The 20,643-nt window shown below is 40.7% G+C and overlaps 1 protein-coding gene across 6 annotated transcripts in view; it reads left to right on the forward strand.

Annotated features, from left to right (window-relative positions):
- IFT88 (intraflagellar transport 88) overlaps positions 1 to 20,643 on the forward strand; it is a 90,300-nt gene that overhangs the window by 22,961 nt on the left and 46,696 nt on the right. For 2 of the 6 annotated variants that reach the window (XM_030561596.1, XM_030561605.1), the window contains exons 14-20: positions 336 to 422; positions 5,423 to 5,522; positions 8,153 to 8,161; positions 14,970 to 15,056; positions 16,557 to 16,743; positions 17,789 to 17,897; positions 19,574 to 19,724. In XM_030561596.1, the coding sequence (XP_030417456.1) occupies positions 336 to 422; positions 5,423 to 5,522; positions 8,153 to 8,161; positions 14,970 to 15,056; positions 16,557 to 16,743; positions 17,789 to 17,897; positions 19,574 to 19,724 (730 nt within the window). The remainder of the gene's footprint in view (positions 1 to 335; positions 423 to 5,422; positions 5,523 to 8,152; positions 8,162 to 14,969; positions 15,057 to 16,556; positions 16,744 to 17,788; positions 17,898 to 19,573; positions 19,725 to 20,643) is intronic. The other 4 variants (XM_030561615.1, XM_030561625.1, XM_030561632.1 and 1 more) reach the window with 3 other exon arrangements.

Consider the following 20,643-nt stretch of genomic DNA (forward strand, 5'->3'; position numbering starts at 1 on the left):
GTATTCATATGCTAGGATAGGATTGTTGTGTAATGGTAATATTTTAGTGACAAACCTCTCTCTTGGATTTATGCAAGTCTCACAAAACTTCTGGCTTTAGGAAATACTGTAGCATTACTAGCTACCCAATCTATATATTACTCATTGAAAGATGTAATATTATCCTTAAATCATACTATTATTTTACTGATGTTTTGATTAAACAATAATATAGATGTTGCTCAGACTTAGTTGGTGAGTAGCGATTCAAGGCACAGGGTAAGGTAAGTAAGTTTTTTGATGATTTTATATATACTTTTTCTAAACACTGGTATATATCTATTTTAATTCCTAAGGAAAGCCATGGCAGAAAAATATATCATGACAGCTGCAAAATTGATTGCACCAGCGATTGAAACCTCCTTTGCCATAGGCTATGACTGGTAGGAGACTGTTTTCTTCAGTTTAACTGCATGTCAGTTTCTGTCCATAATCATAAAACCAAGTTCACAAATGTAGAAACCTAGGAAACATAGCATTAGAATTTGTGCTTCTCGAACAAAGCACCTAAAGTACTTTCAGTCAGCTTTGATAGCAATGCCTTGGAAAAAAAATAAAAAATATTGTGCTTTATCCATCTACAAAACAATTTAATTGCATCACAGACCATAGAAACGCAAATGTCAGTCATATAGTTATTGAACTGCTTTACAACTGTTTACATTCATACAAAGTACTCATAAAAGAATCTTACAAATTCCTGATTAAAGGATAGCTCAGTGGCTTGAGCGCACTGGCCTGCTAAACCCAGAGTTGTGAATTCAGTCCTTGCGGGGGCCATTTAAGGTACTGGAGTAAAAATCTGTCTGGGGATTGGCCCTGCTTTGAGCAGGGGGTTGGACTAGATGACCTCCTGAGGTCCCTTCTAACCCTGATATTCTGTGATTCTAAATCACATACAGAAGACAATTGTTCTGTACTCTTCACTAAAGGTCTGAACGTGGCATGCTGAAGATATACAGTGTCTTACTCTTCTGATGCTAATGACTTCACGCAAGATCAGGGCCTCTGGTTCCATGTGCAAACCAATTGTTTAAATGTTATGTAACTGTTCTGCCAGTCAGAGTTGGCAGCAACAAAGGCTGTGTTCAGAATCTAAGGGTTCCTTTTCAACAATACAACACACAACCGGCTCAGGCCCTCACCCAGTGACCTGGAACAATTACACACCACTCCCTGGGTGCCTCTAAGAGGCAGTACTTTTCCTCTTGCAAGCACGGAGTCTGAGTGTAGCAAAAAAACTTTTAATAAAAGGGAGGAAGTAACTCTGCATTAATTTGGGAAAACACCATAAACAGGGTTCATAAACTTGAACCGTGAGCAGAAGACCCACTCCCAAGTAAGTTGGGGAGTGTCCTTTTTCCCTGAGGTTCTTAAATCCCAGCAACCAAAAGTCCCTTTAACATACCTGTCTCTTCTCTGCAACCCACTGTGCAGTTGTTGTCCTTGGTCAGTGCAGACCCAGAGTTCACAGGTGCATCTGCAGGATTCACCTCTCACCCTGGTTGGAGGAGGAGGGTAAGAGGGCACCTTTCTCACTCTATTACCCAGGCACTCGCTCACCCCTCCTCTTCACCAGCAACCATGCTTCTCCACCAGCTGTGGTTTTCAGGCCACCACACAGCTCTCAATGAATTCAGCTGTGAGTGCAGGAGCCTCACTACTGGTGCACACTGGGCAGTCTCTTGCATCAGAGACACTGTCCCAAAGCAGGTCTAAGCATTAGACCTAGATACCAGTGATTTCAGCTCTGTGTGTGCAACAAGACTCTCACTTGAGTCTAAATTAGTTCCTGTAGTACACAGTGGAGAGAGGAAGGGTCGAATTGTGTCTAAGATCCTTACATAGGGCCCACACCACCCAGTACATGTACTTATCCCCACCCTCTCTCAACTCATTGGGCTTTGGAACCCATGTCCCCTGCCTGATGAGAGCCGTTTAGTTGAAGATGAGTTCCCTCATTCAGTGTATGCCTAGTACAGCTCTGCTGCCTTTGATTCACACAACAAGGATAACAACCTTTTATTACTCCTGCCCCAATAACAAGGAGAACGGGGATCCAACACTAGCCAAAAGTGATCATTTGAGCAAGCAATCCTATCATGCTGAACACCTAGGCAGGGTGGGTGTGCCCATGCAAATGAGACTAGCTCCTGAAGTCCTTTTCCACAGCTCATCACTAGATGTCAGGGGAGAGCTCATTCATACTCTGCTTACATCATTAGACAGAGCTATTTTGGCTCCATTTATAAACCTTCTGTGCCTAGCTCATTCTATTAGAACATTTGCATGACAAGTGTAAAAGTTAACATGGTGATAAAGCAGCTCATTAGCATCAGAGATCTGTATATATATTAATATATTAAACTAACATTTTCTGATACACATAGTATATAAATGCTCTACATGGAAGGAGTAGGATATTAGGGTGCCTTCTCAAAATGCAGTTTGAATTCTAGGTTTCTGATGTTTGAAGGGCTTATTGTTTGTTTATTTAACTCTAATATTCATGAAAAATAATATGCTCTCAAACCACTGATATGTGCCTACAGCTTCAGCTTCACCAGACGAAGTTTTTGTGTTGAATTTCCTTAGTATTTGAAATAGTTGTAACAAGGAACTGAAGGAAGCTTGTTGAGGAAAAAGGGCTTTTCCCTACTCATTTCTCCTGCCCATAAAAATGAAAATAAGTTACCACTCTTAATGTTTTATGAATATATACAAGCAAAGGAAAATTTTCAAGACTTGCAGATCCTACAATTACATTTTGTTAATACACCTATGTATAGATAACTTAAAATAACCTCTTATAGTGAAAGAGTGTTTAGTCCACTGAAGCCCACAATGTGGTGTTTGATGATTAAATAATAGACAGAATCATATTATTTCCCTAGTATAGTGGCTCTGGTTTCTTAGACCCTAAACAAATATGTTTGGTGAGGAATGGCTTCTTGTTAGCAAGTCAGATTTTCTTCCTGTGGATCTGGTGTTGTGTTCAAAGGAAGCAAAAGAATAGATTCATTTATTCATTATGCATTGTCTGTGCATACATGTAGGTATATTTAAATACATATACAGTTATCTTTTAGTTTTCATTCAGCTTTCCTTGTGCTGCCTCTATTCACAAAATACTTGTCATGAAATAATGAAAAAAAGTTATTCTTTAATAACTTATGACAAAGTTATGGACATTCACTTAATGGGTAATTAAATTATTAGACACATTAGACGGGTTTGTATATATTGGGGCAGATTCACTCATATGCTCTGGCAGCCTTCCCCAACTCCAGCCACACACAGATAGTTGAATTTTCAGCTACTTTCCATTGAGTTCATGGCATATTACAGGTATCTGTGCTTAATCAGATTAGTTTTCTTTAGAGAAATGAAGTAGACATGGATATTATGTACATTTCTTGTGTTACTGAGGTGTCTCAAACTTCAGTTAAAAAGAAGTACATGCAACTCATGAGACTATTGTCTGATCTTCCTCCCCTGAGGGATTGATGGAGTATTCAGGTCTGTCTATATCTTTTGGTTAAAAAGGTTTTAACACTGGCCATCAAAGTATCTCTGGCCTCTTCTCTCATAGCAGACTGTTTTGTAACTTTTTCAGTACAATCCTTTTCCTCTGAGGTGTCAGGAGACTGGCTGTGGAGAGGTGATTCACATGCCAAACAGATTATAGCTAAGGCTACGTTTTAGTCACAGGTATTTTTAGTAAAAGTCATGGACAGGTCACAGGCAGTAAACAAAAATTCACGGTCTGTGATCTGTCCATGACTTGTATTATATAACCCTAACTAAAACTTGGGCCAGGGGTGGTCCAGGGGCACTGTAGGTGCTGGAGGGGAAGTGGGCAGCAGTGTGCGGCCCAAGAGCCTTGCTGGTGCTGGGCGAGGGGAGGGTTGGCAGGGCTGGAAGGCTCCATACCCGGTTCCGCACAGCTCCCTGAGAGCGGCCAGCATGTCTCTGCAGCTCTTAGGGGGAGGGAAGGCCAGGGGGCTTCACAAGCTGCCCCTACCATGAGTGCCAGCTCAGCAGCTCCCATTAGCTGGGAACCGCAGCCAATGGGAGCTGCGGAGGCGGTTCTTGCAGGCAGGGGCAGTGCACAGAGCCCTCTGTCCCCTTGGCCTAGGAGCTGCAAGGACATGCCGGCCGCTTCCGGGGACCTCCCTGAGGTAAGTGCTGCCCCACACCCCAAAGCTCTGCCCCAGCCGTGAGCCCCCTTCCGCAACAAAACTGCTGCTGCTGGCCCGGGGTGGGCCAAGCTGGGGTGGGTGCACCGAACTCTGCAAAAGCCATGGAAGTCACAGAAAGCCACGGAATCCATGACTTCCGTGATAGATACACAGCTTTAATTATAGCTTCTGCTGGGTTTGATGGTGAAAAGTTATTTAACAAGGCCCTCAAAAGGCAGTAGCCAAACCTGCAGTAATAAAAAAGCATTCACTTCCAGCTCCTAAGGAAAATGAAAGATTCCAGAGACAATACCAGAGATGGGTTTCTTTAATTAATTTAAGTCCAGACCATCTAGAAGATCAAACTGTTTATATAATAAAAATCCTGGTCCATATCATCAGTTCTTTCCAGAACATGCCACCCTAATAAAGCCCAAAGACCTGCCGACTGGAGAGAGTGTTTTAATGGATGGGAAGCTATGAAAGTTCAGTTCCATGTCAACTTTCTTTTCCTGGTACCGCTGTATAATAAAAGACTGCCCTAGAGGGGATGAACAGGAAGACGGGATGATTGTTCAGCATCATGAAGCTGGAGGCTTGGGCTAAATAAGCTGGATTCTAGAGATGATGGTGTCTCACACACACATGAGGGGTTGAGCTGAGGTCAGGCATGAATAATTTATAACTAAAAACCTTCTGAGAGATGTTTGAAAATGAACTTCAAATGTGTTGCCAGACTCAGGCTCTACTGTAGTGTGGCTGGTGCTATATTATAATGTCTGAGAGTATCCTTAGAGATTTTTTTGTAATTCACTTTCTCATACAGTACTCACTTACTACACAGCCTCTGGGACATGTATACCATTTCTAATTAATTTATCCAACCAATACATATTTATTTTTAGGGGTTATGTCATTGTAGTACCCAGGGACCAAACTATAGATGTGTCCCAAGCTTTGTACAGTTTTACCATTACCAATTCTTTCATAGAATCCAAAAAGCCAAATTTGATTAAATTTGAACTGTTCTTTAAAAAACTTTTGATGTATGGAAACACTACGTGTCTGCAAACAGGGGGCTACCTAACAGCAGAGAAACTTCCTCTAGATAACTAATTAGTGGCACACGTGAGTTGAAGTGGCATTAATGCAGATACTTACTATAAATAATAATTATTTCTGTGGATTCCTTTTCGTTGTAGGTGTGTTGAAGTAGTAAAAGCTTCCCACTATGTAGAGTTAGCCAATGATCTGGAAATAAATAAAGCAATTACATATTTGAGGCAAAAGGACTTCTATCAGGTATCGTACTTTTAAAAAAACATTTTTATGAATATTGTATTGTCAGAGGCATCTGAGGGTATGTCTACAATGTGACTGGGAGTAGACAAACTTGTGCTAGTTAGTGCACAAAATAGTACTATGGATGTTGTGACAGGCAGTGGCTCAAGCTAACTAGCCAAGCTTGGGCCCAGAAGTTTGACAGCCTTGGGCGCAAGTTGCTAGCCGGAACCTCTGCCTATGCTGCAATGTCCACACTTCTATTTTTAGTGTACTAGCTCTGTTCAAGCTAGTGCGCGTTTGGCTACCTGGACTGAGAGGCGCGCTCCCAACTCTAGTGTAGTGTAGACATACCTTTCTAAAGCAGCAGGGCCATATTTTTCCAGCAAGAGCATCACCTTTAATAGTCGCTCAGAACCTTGATAACAGTGTTGATATTGGTCTTTATTAGAATAATTCTACAAAAAACATTGATTGGGAAGGGCTTTACCTACATTAAATTTGTCTGTTGTCACAGGAGGGAGTTAATAGACCAGAGTATGAGCAGATGCATTTGCTATTATATTATTGCTTGTGGTATTGTAACAGTGATACTCTTCCTCCATTCCTGCATATGTACTATTGCACCCTATTAGGGTACTGTAATCTGTGTCAGAACTGCAATCCATCCTCTTGTCCTTCCATGCAGGCACAAACCTAGGAAATATATAGGTAAGGCAGTGGCCCCAAGAATTAAACACTGTAACATGTTTATAAAGGAAGAGCATGAGTATAGTCTTTCCATACTTAAAATAGACTTTCGGTGGTAGAGAGAGAGGGATGTGTGTCTTTACTATATTTTTTAATTAATTCTACTGGGACAAAAAAAAGTGAACCTAAAATACATGTATTTTACCAATAAAGGGCTTTAGGGGTCACCTTTCCGTTTGTTTGGTATTCTGAGGCCTTGTCCATCCTCAGAGTAGCACTGGTTTAACTAAAACCAGTTTTTAAATGATTTAGTTAAACCAGTGCAAATGCTTGTGTGGACTCTGATTTAAACCTGGCTTATTGTTACATTCCTAACTGAATTATGCTAAACTAAATAGAAACCAGTTTTAAATTAGTATAAAAGTGTCAACTAGGGAGTTTGCACTGATTTAACTAAATCAATTTAAAAACTCACCTTTAGTTAAACCCTTGCAACTTTGTATGTACACAAGGCCTTACTAACTAAACTATAGGAAAAGTATATAGAAAGAGTACAGCTCCTAACTGGCTAAGAATTGTTATCTTTGTTACCCTGTCTTCTCTGCCCCCAGCCAGACCAACTTGTCTCTTCTACCTGGTATGTCTTGTCTTTTCTAGACTGTAAGGTAGAGTAAGGGCTGTAATTTAATATGTGTTTGTACAACACCTAGCACAATGGTGCCCTGGTCTGACTGGCTTATAGGTTCTACTACAATAGAACTTTTAAATAATAATATAGGAACCTCTAAAAGCATGCTACCTTTTTTTAAATAGAAAGTGTTCCCCAAAGCACTTAGGTACTTTTGTTTCCGGGGGTATGTTAGTACCTAGACAGATTCTTCTATGGTCTCCATCACCATAGTGTCTGTCTGAGCATCTCACAAATATTAATTACTTTATCATAGCAACGTCTCTTTGAGGTACGGAAGTAGTAGCATCCCCATTTTACAGATGGGGAACTGAGGCATAGAGGTATTAAATGACTTGTCCAGGGTCACACAGGTTGATGGTAGAACTGGTATTTGAACCCCATTGTCCTGAGTCTGGTGTGTTAACCACAAGACCACCCTTTTTGCAGACCAATTCCAATTAAAAAAAATAGTAGTGATTAATTCTGAGTGGGCAGTGCCTTGCATCTGTGTTCTAAGCCTGTCCTTCCAGTGGAACTACCAGGGAGAGGTAGGATAAGCCACCGTTTTTCTAGTGCTGACACATGGTGGGTTGCACATGGATGTGTATGAGCCAATAGGGAGGATCAATGGGGCATGTGTACAAATTGTCTTGAATATATGGATACAGCCAGATAAAGTTATACTCACTCAGAACATTAATATATTAATATGCAATATTCACAATATAGGTATATTCAAATGTTTCATCATCCCATTTGATTTTACAGTACACTTTGTACTATTTTGTAGTATAGAACAGGATCATTTAAAAATTTTGAAGGACAAATATACTCTGTTTTGTTTGGATGTTCAAGGAATTGACAAAAGAGGCAAAATTATTCCTACTTTTTCCTCTATAGACACATTGCAAACTGTTCTTTTCATTTCTACCTATTAGGATAGGTTTCTATCTTTATATTGGCTTTTCTCCCATTAGAATTTGACAAGTGACTCAATGCCTAATGTGTAATGACGGCAGCTGTGCAATGATTTGGGATTTTAGATTAGTGACTAGGACTAAACTCTGAAATTTCAAATTTGATTGAATTTAAACAATTTCTTAGTGGAGCACAAAAGTCTCACATGTTGGTTAATGCTTTAGTAGATAATTTTCATCTTGTATGTCTCCATTCACACTTTCAGTGTCTTGATAGTAAGATTAGTTTAACTGTGTTTTAAAAAATGTAATTTTTGCTTTCCTTTCACTATTGCTACTTTCGTTGTGTCGTGCATTTTATTTGATGCTGTAAGTATGAAGAGGTAGGTACATTATTAAAATATGGCGCTTAATTAGCTTTAGTCTTCTAGAATAGTTTGTAACTTGGCAAATTTTCCTTGCTAAACCCATAATAAAAGAGTAAGTAAAACAGTACTTCTAGTGGAAATATTATGAAGGTTTTGTGTTTCGTTTACAAACCCAGTTTTACCTTCCCATTTCCTGACACACAAATGGATGGACCCTAGAGGAACTATTTCAGGAGAGCAGTATTTTATCATTCAGATTCTAGACCATTTTCTTGTATTCTTGTACAGTAACTCCTCGCTTAACGTTGTAGTTATGTTCCTGAAAAATGTGACTTTAAGCGAAACGATGTTAAGTGAATCCAATTTCCCTGTAAGAATTAATGTAAATAGGGAGGGTTCAGTTCTAGGGAAATTTTTTTTCACCAGACAAAAAAACATATATTCTATAGATATACACACAGTATATGTTTTAAACCAGGCCTGCACAACTCGTAAGGCTGCAAGGGTCACATTACTCCAAAGAAAACAGCTGAGGGCCGAAACCCCCAGCCCTGCAGAAACAAACCCTCCTTCCCCAGCACTGCCCCACCAAAACAGCTGTGGGCCAAAAGGGAAGGTTGGGGGTGGGGAGGTGATACTTGATTTTAAATCAACCAGGGGCTCCCAGCTGAAGAGGTGACTGGGACCTGTCAGGGGCAAATTAAAGGGCCTGGGTCTCCGGCGGCTGGGGGAACCCGGAGCTTTGTGGGGCTGGGGCAGGGATTTAAAGGGCCCAGAGCTCCTGCCAGCAGCCTAGAGCCCTTTGAATCCTGGCCGCGGCTGAGATTTAAAGGGCTCTGGGCTTCCCACCACTGCGGGCAGCCCAGAGCCCTATGAATCCCGGCAGCAGCCGAGATTTAAAAAGCTCTAGGCTTCCCGCCACTGCGGGCAGCTCAGAGCCCTTTGATTCCCTGCTGCGGGCCGCACAGTGAGCCTCCGCGGGCTGCATGTTGTTCAGGCCTCTTTGTTTAAAACAATTTAATACTGTTCACAACTATGATGATTGTGAAGCTTGGTTGAGGTGGTGAAGTTAGAGAGTGGAAGAGAGAGGGATATTTCCCAGGGAATGCCTTGCTGCTAAATGATGAACTAGCACTCAGCTGAGCCCTCAGGGGTTAACATGTTGTTGTTAATGTAGCCTCTCACACAAGGCAGCAAGAACATGAAGGAGGGGAGACAGCATAGCAGACAGAGACAGACACACACCTTGTATGTGGGAGAGAGAGAGAGAGATGCACACTGCCCCTTTAAGTAAGCTGACCCACTCTTAAGTGCATTGTCTTTTTCAGTAGATCAGGAAGTTGAGACAGCAGTTCTTGCCCCAAGCTCTCTCTGTCCGTGTCCTTTCCCTGCTTTATATGGAGAAGGGGTAAGCGGGGTGAAGGGGGACACCCTGACATTAGCCCCCTCTTCGCCTTCCCCCTGCGCAGCAAGCAGGAATCTCTAAGAGCAGCTCTAAGACAGAGGGCAGGAGCAGCACATGGCAGTGGCAGGAGGGACAGCTGAACTGCCCAGCAATTGATAGCCTGCTGGGTGGCTGCAGCACAGGGAACTTAAGGGAGACGGGAGCTGATAGGTGGGCTTCTGGTCCACATTGGTTCCAAGCCCCTACCAGCTAGCTGCAACAGGCTGCTCCTCCTGCAAGCAGTGGACAAAGCAGGTCGCTGCCAAATGACATTAGATGGGAGCATTGCACAACTTTAAACGAGCATGTTCCCTAATTGATCAGCAACGAAACAACATTAACCAGGATGACTTTAAGTGAGGAGTTACTGTATTCTTTTTGTATTCAAATAATAATGTCCAGTTGCTGATTCCTGTGATACCCATTTTTAGGGAAAAAACCTTAATGAAAGAGCTGCATTGTACTGTATATAATACCCTAAACCTTGCAAATCTCAAACTCTGTTGGGAGTTAATTTCAGAATTGAGTGTCCTATACTGAGAACATCACTTTCCTGGTCCTTCACAGTTCAGTGTTTAGAGTCAAATAGCTGACACATTTCAAACTGGCTGCAGCTGCCATAATGGGGTCCTGGAAGAAGATAACAGAGGTGAAAAAACCTCTGGAGTCACCTGGTCTAGCCATTTTTGTGGAGCAGGATTTTCCTTTACCTTGGCCTCTCAGGTATATGTGTTTACTTACTCTTAAGGCACCACCATTTGAGTTATTTAACTCCCTTTGCATCTTATCTTAGTCCATAGTCTCTAACAATTCTTCTTTAAAAGAAGGTGCTTGTAGTCTCTCTCATTCCCATTCCCTCCATACTGCATTCGCTAGTATGCATTCTTACAGCTGATGTGTGTAACGGGTTGGATCACAGAACCTCCCCCTTGGGAGCTGTCACCTGATGTGCCAAGACTACTTCAGCGCCTGCTTTTCCTGCCAGCTTGGGACCACAGCACCCTGTTTTGCTGAGCCAGATATGCCCAGGGTCTGAATTACTTGCCCCAAAGCTGCAGAATTAATTGAAAGCAGCTTACAGAAGTGTTCTTGTCTTTAACACTCAGATGCCCAACTCCCAATGGGGGGGTCTAAACCCAAATAAATCCTTTTTACCCTGTATAAAGCTTATACAGTGTAAGCTCATGAATTGTTTGCCCTCTATAGCACTGATAGAGAGGTATGCACAGCTGTTCGCACCCCATACATACATACACTGGGTTAATTAATAAGTAAAAAGTGATTTTATTAAATACAAAAAGTAGGATTTAAGTGGTTCCAAGTGGTAACAGACAGAATAAAGTGAACTACCAAGTAAAATAAAACATGCAAGTCCTTGTCTAATACAGTAAGAAACTGAATACAGGTAAGATCTCACCCTCAGTGATGTTTCAATACGTTTTTTACAGACTGGATGCCTTTCTAGTCTGGGCACAATCCTTTTCCCCGTTAACAGCCCTTGTTCCAGCTCAGGTGGTAGCTAAAGGATTTCTCATGATGGCTCTCACTTTTCTCTGTTTCACCCACTTATATATCTTTTGAATAAGGTGGAAATCCTTTGTCCCTCTGGGTTCTCCCCCTCTCAATGGAAAAGTACCAGGTTAAAGATGGATTCTAGTTCAGGTGACATGAGCACGTCACTGTACGACTTTTCATTACCCACTTGTGAGCACACACATATACAGGAAGACTTACAGGTAAAACAGCCATCTGCAGGTATTAATACATAAAAAGTGATTTTATTAAATACAGAAAGTAAGATTTAAGTGGTTCCAAGTAGTATCAGATAGAACAAAGAAAGTTACCAAGCAAAATAAAATAAAACACAGAAATCAAAGCCTAATACACTAATACAATTGAGTACAGATAATATCTCACCCTGAAAGATGTTTCAATAAGTTTCTTTCGCAGACTAGATGCCTTCCTAGTCTGGGCACAATCCTTTCCCCTGGTACAGCCCTTGTTCCAGCTCAGGTGGTAGCTAGAGGATTCCTCATAATGGCTCCCCCTTTTCTCTGTTCCACCCATTTATATATCTTTTGCATAAAGCGAAAATCCGTTGTCCTTCTGGGTCCCCCCCCCCACAATGGAAAAGCACTAGGTTAACAATGGATTTCAGTTCAGGTGACATGATCATATGTCACTGTAAGACTTCATTACCCCTAGCCAGTACACACACATACAGGAAAACTTACAGGTAAAACAGAGCCATCTGCAGTCAATTGTCCTGGTTAATGGGAGTCATCAAGATTCCAAACCACCATTAATGGCCCACACTTTGCATAATTACAATAGGCCCTCAGAGTTATATTATATATTTTTAGTTTCAGATACAAGAGTAGTACATTTATACAAACAGGATAATCACACAGTAAATTACACCTCTACCCTGATATAAAGCAACCCGATATAATGCGGGTTCACATACAACACGGTAAAGCTCTGACACTGCTCTGAGCAGCGTGTTAAGGGTGCTGGGCCAGGCCGGGGCCGAGGGGCTTGATAAGGGGCGGAGGGTATCGAGGACGGTCAGGGGCTGCCCCCACCAGGGGCTGGGGGCAGGAGCTGTGAGAGGGCACTTTTGGGGGCCCTGCAGAGTGGCCCAGGGGATTAGTGGGGGCTGGGAGCAGCCAGCTCTGCTTCCCTTGCCCTGGCCCCAGCCGTGTCGCTCAGAGGAGGGGGATTGGGGGAAGGGATCCCCTCGCACTAACCAGCTGCAGTGGAAATGGAGAAGCCCGGCCTCAGTCCGCTCCACTCTGCCAGCTCCCAGCCGCAGCTCTCCACTTCCCACCACAGGTGAGCACGAGGGAGCATCCTTTCCCCAACCTCCCTGCACTCACCTGCAGCGGGAAGTGGAGCGCCGCAGCTGGGAGGTGGCAGAGTGGAGTGGGCTGGGGCCACATCGCTCCACTTCCTGCCACCAGTGAGTGCGGAGAGTGTCCTTTCCCCAGTCTCCCTGCACTCACCGGTGGTGGGAAGTGGAGCAGCCCAGCCCCAGCCAGCTCCACTCCTCCAGCTCCCAGCCATGGCGCTCCACTTCTTGCCGCAGGTGAGTGTAAGATCTTTCCTCAACTGCCCCCCCCCCAGGGACACGGCTGGGACCGGGGCAAGGAAAGCAGAGCGGGCTGGGGCCGCGTCGCTCTGCTTCCCGCCGCAGGTGAGTGCGTGGGGGCATCCTTTCCCCAGCCTCCCTGCACTCACTTTTTTCTTTACTGACCATCTTCCCTAGCCATTTTCAGACGTACATATTGTTTTAAAATAATCTTTGTGCGTTAGTGGTGGTTTGAATCTCTCTTAATTTACAAGATGGTTTTGGTATAAAATTTTAAAATAGAGCACTGGGATTTAGCCTTGCGAGTTCTACTACCGTTACTGGGAATCCACAGCCTAGGCCAGGTGCATTACATTTAAACTTGGCCTTTGTACATATATAATGTGTACATCGGAATCCAGTTATAAGGATTGGTTTTGACAATGTGTTTTGATGGTTGTGTCCAATTGACCATTACCCTCCTGATACATAGTAAACTTCTCAAATTGAGATGTGTACATAGAATCAACATTTCCACCTTCCACCATGATAAAATGAGTACCGCTAAGGCATTTTAATGCCAAGGCATGTCATGGCTTTATCTAGCTCAGACAGTCTATAATATGCTTTACCAGCTGCAGAGCAGCACCCAAAATCATGTGTGAACTTCTTTTCTCCCTTTGAAAACAAAGAAATTACTTCCACTTTAATCTTTATAACCGAAGGTGCTACCATATCAGTAGAAGGAAAGGGCAAACAAATCAGCAACAACAGGAAATGACTTTAGGAAAGCCTCTCTCTCTCTCTCTCTCGCTGAAAGGTCACTAAACCAAAATTCCATTGTAACTGAGATGTGCAGCCTGAACTTTGAAGAAACAATTTGATGGTAGAATACTTCATACATAACAGTACTGTACTTGTAGATCTGCAGGAACAGTTCTTGATTCACTCAAATACATAATGAGAACCAAAATCATTATAGCTAAAGTCTTGAATTTCAAAGCCCATTAAATCTGAAGTCATGCATTTTGAAACTATTTCCTTGACTCTCAGATTGGTGCTTTTCTTCAGAGAATTCTATATTATTAAAAAAATGTTTGGCTTTGTAGTAGTTTGTACTTCCTATGTAGTTTGCTAGGAAGCAATAAACTTCAGCTAATTGTGTAAACTTCACATGTCCTCACATGCCACACTGAGTCATGCGTTTTGAGTAATGTAAAAAATAGCATGTCCGTGAATCATTTAAAAACTTTGTATTTTTTCTCTGCCTTGACATACCACCAGAGAGCATTATGCATTCACATTACTATGATAAGCACATTCAAGATTTTAACTTGTGTAGGGAAAAAGGAGGAGATTTAACTGTGCAAATAGTGGGTAACCTGAAGTCATTATATTTGCACTGATGTAAAGGAGAGTGGAACTGAGGCAAAAGTATCATTAAACAGTTTATGTACTTAATGTAAATATTTAGTAGAAACTAGCTAAAGATTTTGTTATATTTGGTCTATAGATATAAATCTTTCTTATATTGCAGAAAAAATTGCCCTCTATTTTTAAATTTGATAGTTAATTATTATATCATTTTTGTTACTCTTTTCACAAATCGATATTACCTTGCCAAAGTTTATGAAGTTAATTTCTGATGTACAAAGGGATCTGTAAAACTCCTTAGATTTGCATATGTATTGTCCTCAATCCTCGCTTCTCTGAGCACATTGTGTAATATGAGAAATGAAAGTGATTAGCCATTTCTGTTAGAAATTTTGCTTTGTGTATTTATATTTGTACTCCAAACGTACTGTTACATATTTTTTGTATTGTTACATTTATATCTTTGTTTGAGTCTTTAAGAAAAAAATCTTATGTAAAGATACAGAAAAAGTGAAAATATTTACATAATACAGATAGCTGACAAAATGAAAACGTCAGTGAAGCTTCCTTTTTTTTTTTTTTCTTTTTTTCTTTTTTTAAATGAATGGAACTTCGATGGAAAAGTGTGAATATATGAACAGAAAGTTCAGGTATTTTCTAAATCTAATCCATACGCTGGATAACAAATACCAGTTATGGATACCAGTACTGTGGGAATTTTAAAAGTATGAAATATCAAATATTTTGCAGTAGAAAAGGTTATGTATAATTTTGTCTAAATAGTAATTAATAAATTACTAACTAGTAATTAGTAATATAAGTCAAGTAGTAATTTTAGTTGTTTATTTCTTCACAAAAACATAGGATTTACCTGCACAGTAATAGTTTGAGTAAGTTTGTTACAGTTTAGTAACTTGCTTGTAAATTAATTCTAGGCTGTGGAGACTTTAAAAATGTTTGAAAAAAAGGATAGCAGAGTAAAAAGTGCAGCTGCAACAAACCTTTCATTTCTTTATTATTTGGTAAGTATGCCTTTTTTGTTGTTGTTGTTGTTAACTATGAGCTCAGAAGAGACTACGCTTCTGTAGCAATTTTTGTATCTATCTACGTGTTCTTTCTCAGCATTGAGACAAAGCTCATGAAAACAAGAGGTAAGAAAAGACCATTTTAACTAGTCAATGTCTGTTCAGCGTTTTGAACTGTTAAGTGCTATGCAAGAACAAAGTACTTTATTATTTTTTATTATAAATGTTAAATATTAAAATTTCAATTGTTGCCTTTACTTCCTAGTTGAAAGTAGGGGCTGTGGGAGCAGAGGCGCCAACTTCCTGAGTTCCCAGAGGGTGCTCGACCCCTGCTTTGACCCAGGCCCGGCCCCTTCTCCACCCCATCCCCCAAGCCTCTGCCCAGCTTCTTCCTACCCCCTCTCTGCCCCCACGCCGCCTCTTCCTGGCCCATTCCGCCCGCTCCCCGCATCTCTTCCTACCCCCACTCTTCCCCCAGTGCCTCCTGCATGCCGCTGAACAGCTGATCACTGGCAGGTGAGAGTCACTGGGGTGGAAGAGGAGGAGTTGATTAGCAGGACTGCCGGTGAGTGCTGAGCACTCACTACTTTTTTTCTCTGGGTGCTCCAGTTCCAGAGCACGCATGGAATCAGTGCCGATGTGTGGGAGCGCTCTGCTTTTATAGAGGTACAAGAAACAGAGCAGACAGAAAGGAGTGTTCCAACTGCTATGCCATTACCCTCCCTTCCCTGGCAGCAACAGCAATTAGAAAGTGGGTGAAGAATTCTGGCTGTGCTGTCAGGAGGAGGGAGACTGAGCCCCTGCTGGAGTATAAAAGACTCCTCCCTCATGTGGATGTTGTGAAGGTGAATTAGTTAATGTTCATGAAGCTCTTCATATATCTATGTTCTGGTTATTTGTTCCCTGGCTTCCTCCTGTCATTGTGCTCTCTGAATGTATGTTTTCAGCTGCCTGACCTGTCACTCATTCCTTGTCTCCTGCTGGGCTGACCTACACTTTTACCTCCCTCCATCTCTAACAGGGTTCTGTTCACCTGCACATCAGTAATAGGGCTGTGATCCCACCCTTAACTCATAACTAGACTTGGGGAGGGGTGGAGATGACGGCATTTAGAACATTGCTCTGGGCTGTCTTCTCTGCCTCTCTGATTAATATTAATTTTCAAGTAGAATATAAAATAAGTTCATTTCGCAGGCTTAAATTATTCTACAGTGTTTCTCCCACCTTTCCTACCAATGTAAGGAGCAAGCCAGCACTGGAACGGAGATGGACAAGATGACAATGTAGGTCTCACTCTCTAATTTTCAGGTTTCTGTGACCTGAAAAATGTGTGTGATCTTTTTTCTACAAGCTCAAAAAGAACAGTATTAGGATTGAAGAGTATTAAATATTTTTTCAGACTGCTATTATATCAAACATAAACAGACTAAGGTTAGTGCCAAAGAAAATTATTGATTGACAAGTTGTTAATATACTATATATATCTTGTTTACACAGGAGAATGAATTAGCACAAGCAGCCAACTATGCAGATTTAGCTGTGAATTCTGATAGATACAACCCATCAGCTCTCACTAATAAAGGAAATACTGTGTTTGCAAATGGAGACTATGAAAAAGCAGCAGAGTTTTATAAGGAAGCTCTAAGGAATGATTCCTCATGCACTGAAGCACTTTACAATATAGGTAATGTAGAGGTGTTTGCATGGCTTAGAGTTTAGATAAGGCTACTAATGTGTTTGAGATTCTAGTTTTCAAACTTGTCCTTTTTAGAAATGTTAATTGAAATTAAAATGTCATTTCCATTAAACTGTTAATTCTTTTACCTCATGATTTAAGATGTAAAGTGAGATAATATCCTTTGCTTCAAACATCTTCCAGAGAAACTCTGCACCAATATTACTCATCTGTTCTTAGACTAATTGATGTTGGTAAATCACTTTGAAGATGAAAATTGCTATAAGTGCTAAGAACTATTTTCTATTCAAAATGTAGGTTTTGAATAGAACTACTCAACCAAATTATCTCCCCTTCCCTTTCTGATGCCCCTTGTTAAAGGGATGGTGTTATGTATGGCTGTGGGCCTTGACTGGAATGATGACCATTGCCCTAATCAGCTTTGGTTCATTTAAGTCACACTGCCTGAATCAGGATGGTTCTTAAGTAAGCCATGCAGCAAGTCTACTGAGATGCAGTTGAGATGAGAGAGCAATCATCGGGGAAAGCACAGTTATTTTGCATTTACCTCTAAGCAGTGATGCAGCTTGCTTTTTAAAAAAACTTCATCAACTTAAAAAAAAAAAAAAAAAAAAGTTAAAGGTAGTTTCAAATACCACATCTGCCTTGAGTATCCTTGTGGCTTTATAATCATGTTTTCCTATTTTTTTAAAGTTTTTTCTATCTGTTGTTGATTTATGAAAATCCCATATAAACAAGGAAAACTGACCGACTATCAAAATGGTGAAATTGACTATCTGAAAACGGCTGCCAAATGTACAAATTAAACAAACTTAAAACCTAAGAAAAATATTTTTTCAGTCTCTTTCATGTGTTCCCTATTACAATAATACAGGAATAAAAAATTCAGACAAAAATATGATTTTTAAGTTAATAGCATCCCTTTAAATACTGCATTTCTGCTTCATTGTCCTTGGTTATTCTGCTAAATTACTGTGCCTGTACTGATGTTTTGTTTTGCTTGTTGAATTAATTTTGTAATTTTTATTTTTAGGTTTAACATATAAAAAGTTAAACAGAATAGATGAGGCTTTGGATTGTTTTCTAAAACTTCAGGCAATCCTTCGAAACAGTGCCCAAGTTCTCTACCAAATAGCAAGCTTGTATCTTTTGCTGGGTCCAGTGGCCAAACATTGAATTTAGTCTGTATTAGAGGATTAGATGAGACTAGTCTTAATCAAGACATAAAAGTTTTTTTTGTATGGCTAAAAAAATTTACATTTAATCAGGAGACATTCATGTGGGGTTAAAATATATGTGTTGTGTAAAAATAAGGCCTGATTCTTCAACCCTTTATTTTGGTGAACAACGTCACTGAAGCCAGTAGACTAACACACATGAGGAAGGCCTAGTCATATACAGATAATTAAAGCTAAGAAGAGGCCTGTAACTCTTTAAATATACATGTGATGTTATTTTGAAAATAATATAACACATATAAGTATAATGGATATAAAACCTTAACAAAATATTATAGTTCATTACAGTGACGTTCTACTCTGACGAGAATTTGTAAAAATAGCTCCATAGGGTTCCTTGTTTATTGTCTCAGTGGCTTTCAGACCAGATCTGCTCAGTTTACATGTAAAAGCATAATCATCTGTCAATCCTGCAAACTTTGCCTGGAATCTGAAAGCCAAGTTGGGGTCTTACTTGGCTCTATGCCTCATCAGCAGTAAAGATTCTGCAGCCAGAACTTAGTTAAGCATTCTGTTGATGATGTGCAAACCACAATAGAATCCCTTCCAAGGCATAAGAGAATCCCATTGCAGTATTGGCTCAGCATTTTTAAAAGTAGTGAAAGTCATAAAACTTCTTATAGTCAAAAAATTAAGTAGATATGAATCTAACTATGCACAAGGGGTGGGGTCCTCTTCCTGCTCCCACCTCTTTACAATGGGTTAAAGCACTGGAGTGGCATAAAGGGGTTCTAAAGCTCTGGTTCTGGTTGGGGGAATATTCCCTTGTATTGACAGTGGGTAACTCTGCCTTCAGAGGACCCCCTTGCAAGCTCTGGCATAGGGGGCATTCTGGGGACAGGGTTGAGAGTCAGAGGAGTGTGTTGGGGAGGAGCTACAGCACATCATTCTGTGGGGATTATGAACAGGGCTAGCACCCATAGGGCAGCCCAGGGAGGCTGCTGTAACTAAACAGGCCCCTTACAGCTGTCTAATTACACTGAGGGCTGCTCCAGCCCTCAGACCTGCCCAGAAGTGGAAGAGACAAAGGTGACTTAAAGCCCTCTTCTCCTGAGCCGCAAATTCCATGCTGTGCTTCAGAGATGCCACACAGAGTGGCACATAAAGAACAGATGTACTCCATAAGGTGGTGGCAATTTTGCCTTGTCATTTTGTTTAGCACAGAACCATGCTAAGAAAACTTAGGAAGTTTGTGGGACATAGAGACAGGGTGCCTAATTCTCCTTTCAGTTGCACTGTTATAAATCAGGAGTAACTCCATTGAAGTTAATGAATTATACAGATGTAAAATTAGTGAGAGAGAGAAGAACCAGGCCAAAAGTGTTTTTGAGGCTGAAAGAGAAGCCTAGACTGTTAACACTTAATTATGTTATTTATAGTAAACTAAAGTACATCTGAGTGGGAAGAAATTGTTAAGTAAATGTGCAAAAAACCAAAATATATGTCCACATTGCTATGTCTGGCAGGTCTTTTCAACATGCAACTTTTGGATTACATTTACATTATATAACATAAGAATTCCTCTTGATGAACCAAAATATGATCACCATTTGAATGGTCCTTAACTGAAGATACCTCAGATATGAAATAATGGAGGATCCCAACCAAGCCATAGAGTGGCTCATGCAGCTTATCAGTGTAGTCCCAACTGATTCACATGCGCTGTCGAAACTAGGGGAATTGTATGATAACGAAGGTGATAAATCCCAAGCTTTTCAGTATTACTATGAGGTATGTGACCTATGCATTTTCTAATATTTATAGAAATAAAAGAGTGCAGTAGGCTATGTTTACTTACAGTACTATTTAAATTGCCAAAAGTATGTACAGAAAGTAAGGAGAATCAGATTTTGCTTAGGAAAGTATAATTATTTGTAAATCAAGCTTTTATTGTCAGATCTTTATAAGAAGGAGCACACCAAAAAAGGCTGTGGGATATTCTGATGTGGGGCTCCCTCAATCTCTCCTGTTGAAGCTCTTCCTCTTGAAATAATTTAATTAAATATTAACTGGGCCAGTGAAGAGTGTCAATAGAACACTTGTAACAAATTTTGTTTCTAGTAAATCCAGAGATTAGTCCTATTAATAATACCCAAGACACACACCCCCCCATCAGTAAAACTAAAATCTGTAGTCAATACAAAAGTTTTGCTTATTTATGTGGCATTAATCCCAAGATTAATTAAAAACAGATTAGAAGTATTCCACTGAAATAAAGTGGATATGTGCATATACTTGACTCTCTTTTTCAGATGTTTAGAGTTAATTTATTGCTCATCCAAGTGTAGGACTGACAGCTCTGTAAACTGGCCTTTTTATCCACAGAACACGTAAAGCAAGGGCACTCAGCACTAGCTTCCTTGTACTATTCTGACTGGTGTTTCACTCCTGTTCTGAAAGGGACCAGCTATACAGGTGACACAGCAGTAGTTCACTCACCATGCTTACTTTTTTCCTTGGTATCTTTTCTGAGACTGCCCACAAAGGTGCCAATGGAGAGGGTATTTTGAGTGATGTAGGCAGATGCCTTTCCCTTAGGAACAGGAATGAGACTATCAGCCCATCTCCCGTATGTCATGCAGTCCTCAGATTGTAAAGTCAGTGGGTCACAGTCATCGCTGGTGTAATTCTGAAAGTCAGTGGAGCTACG

This window comes from Gopherus evgoodei, chromosome 1 (assembly GCF_007399415.2).
Source record: "Gopherus evgoodei ecotype Sinaloan lineage chromosome 1, rGopEvg1_v1.p, whole genome shotgun sequence".
Classification (NCBI taxonomy): domain Eukaryota; kingdom Metazoa; phylum Chordata; order Testudines; family Testudinidae; genus Gopherus; species Gopherus evgoodei.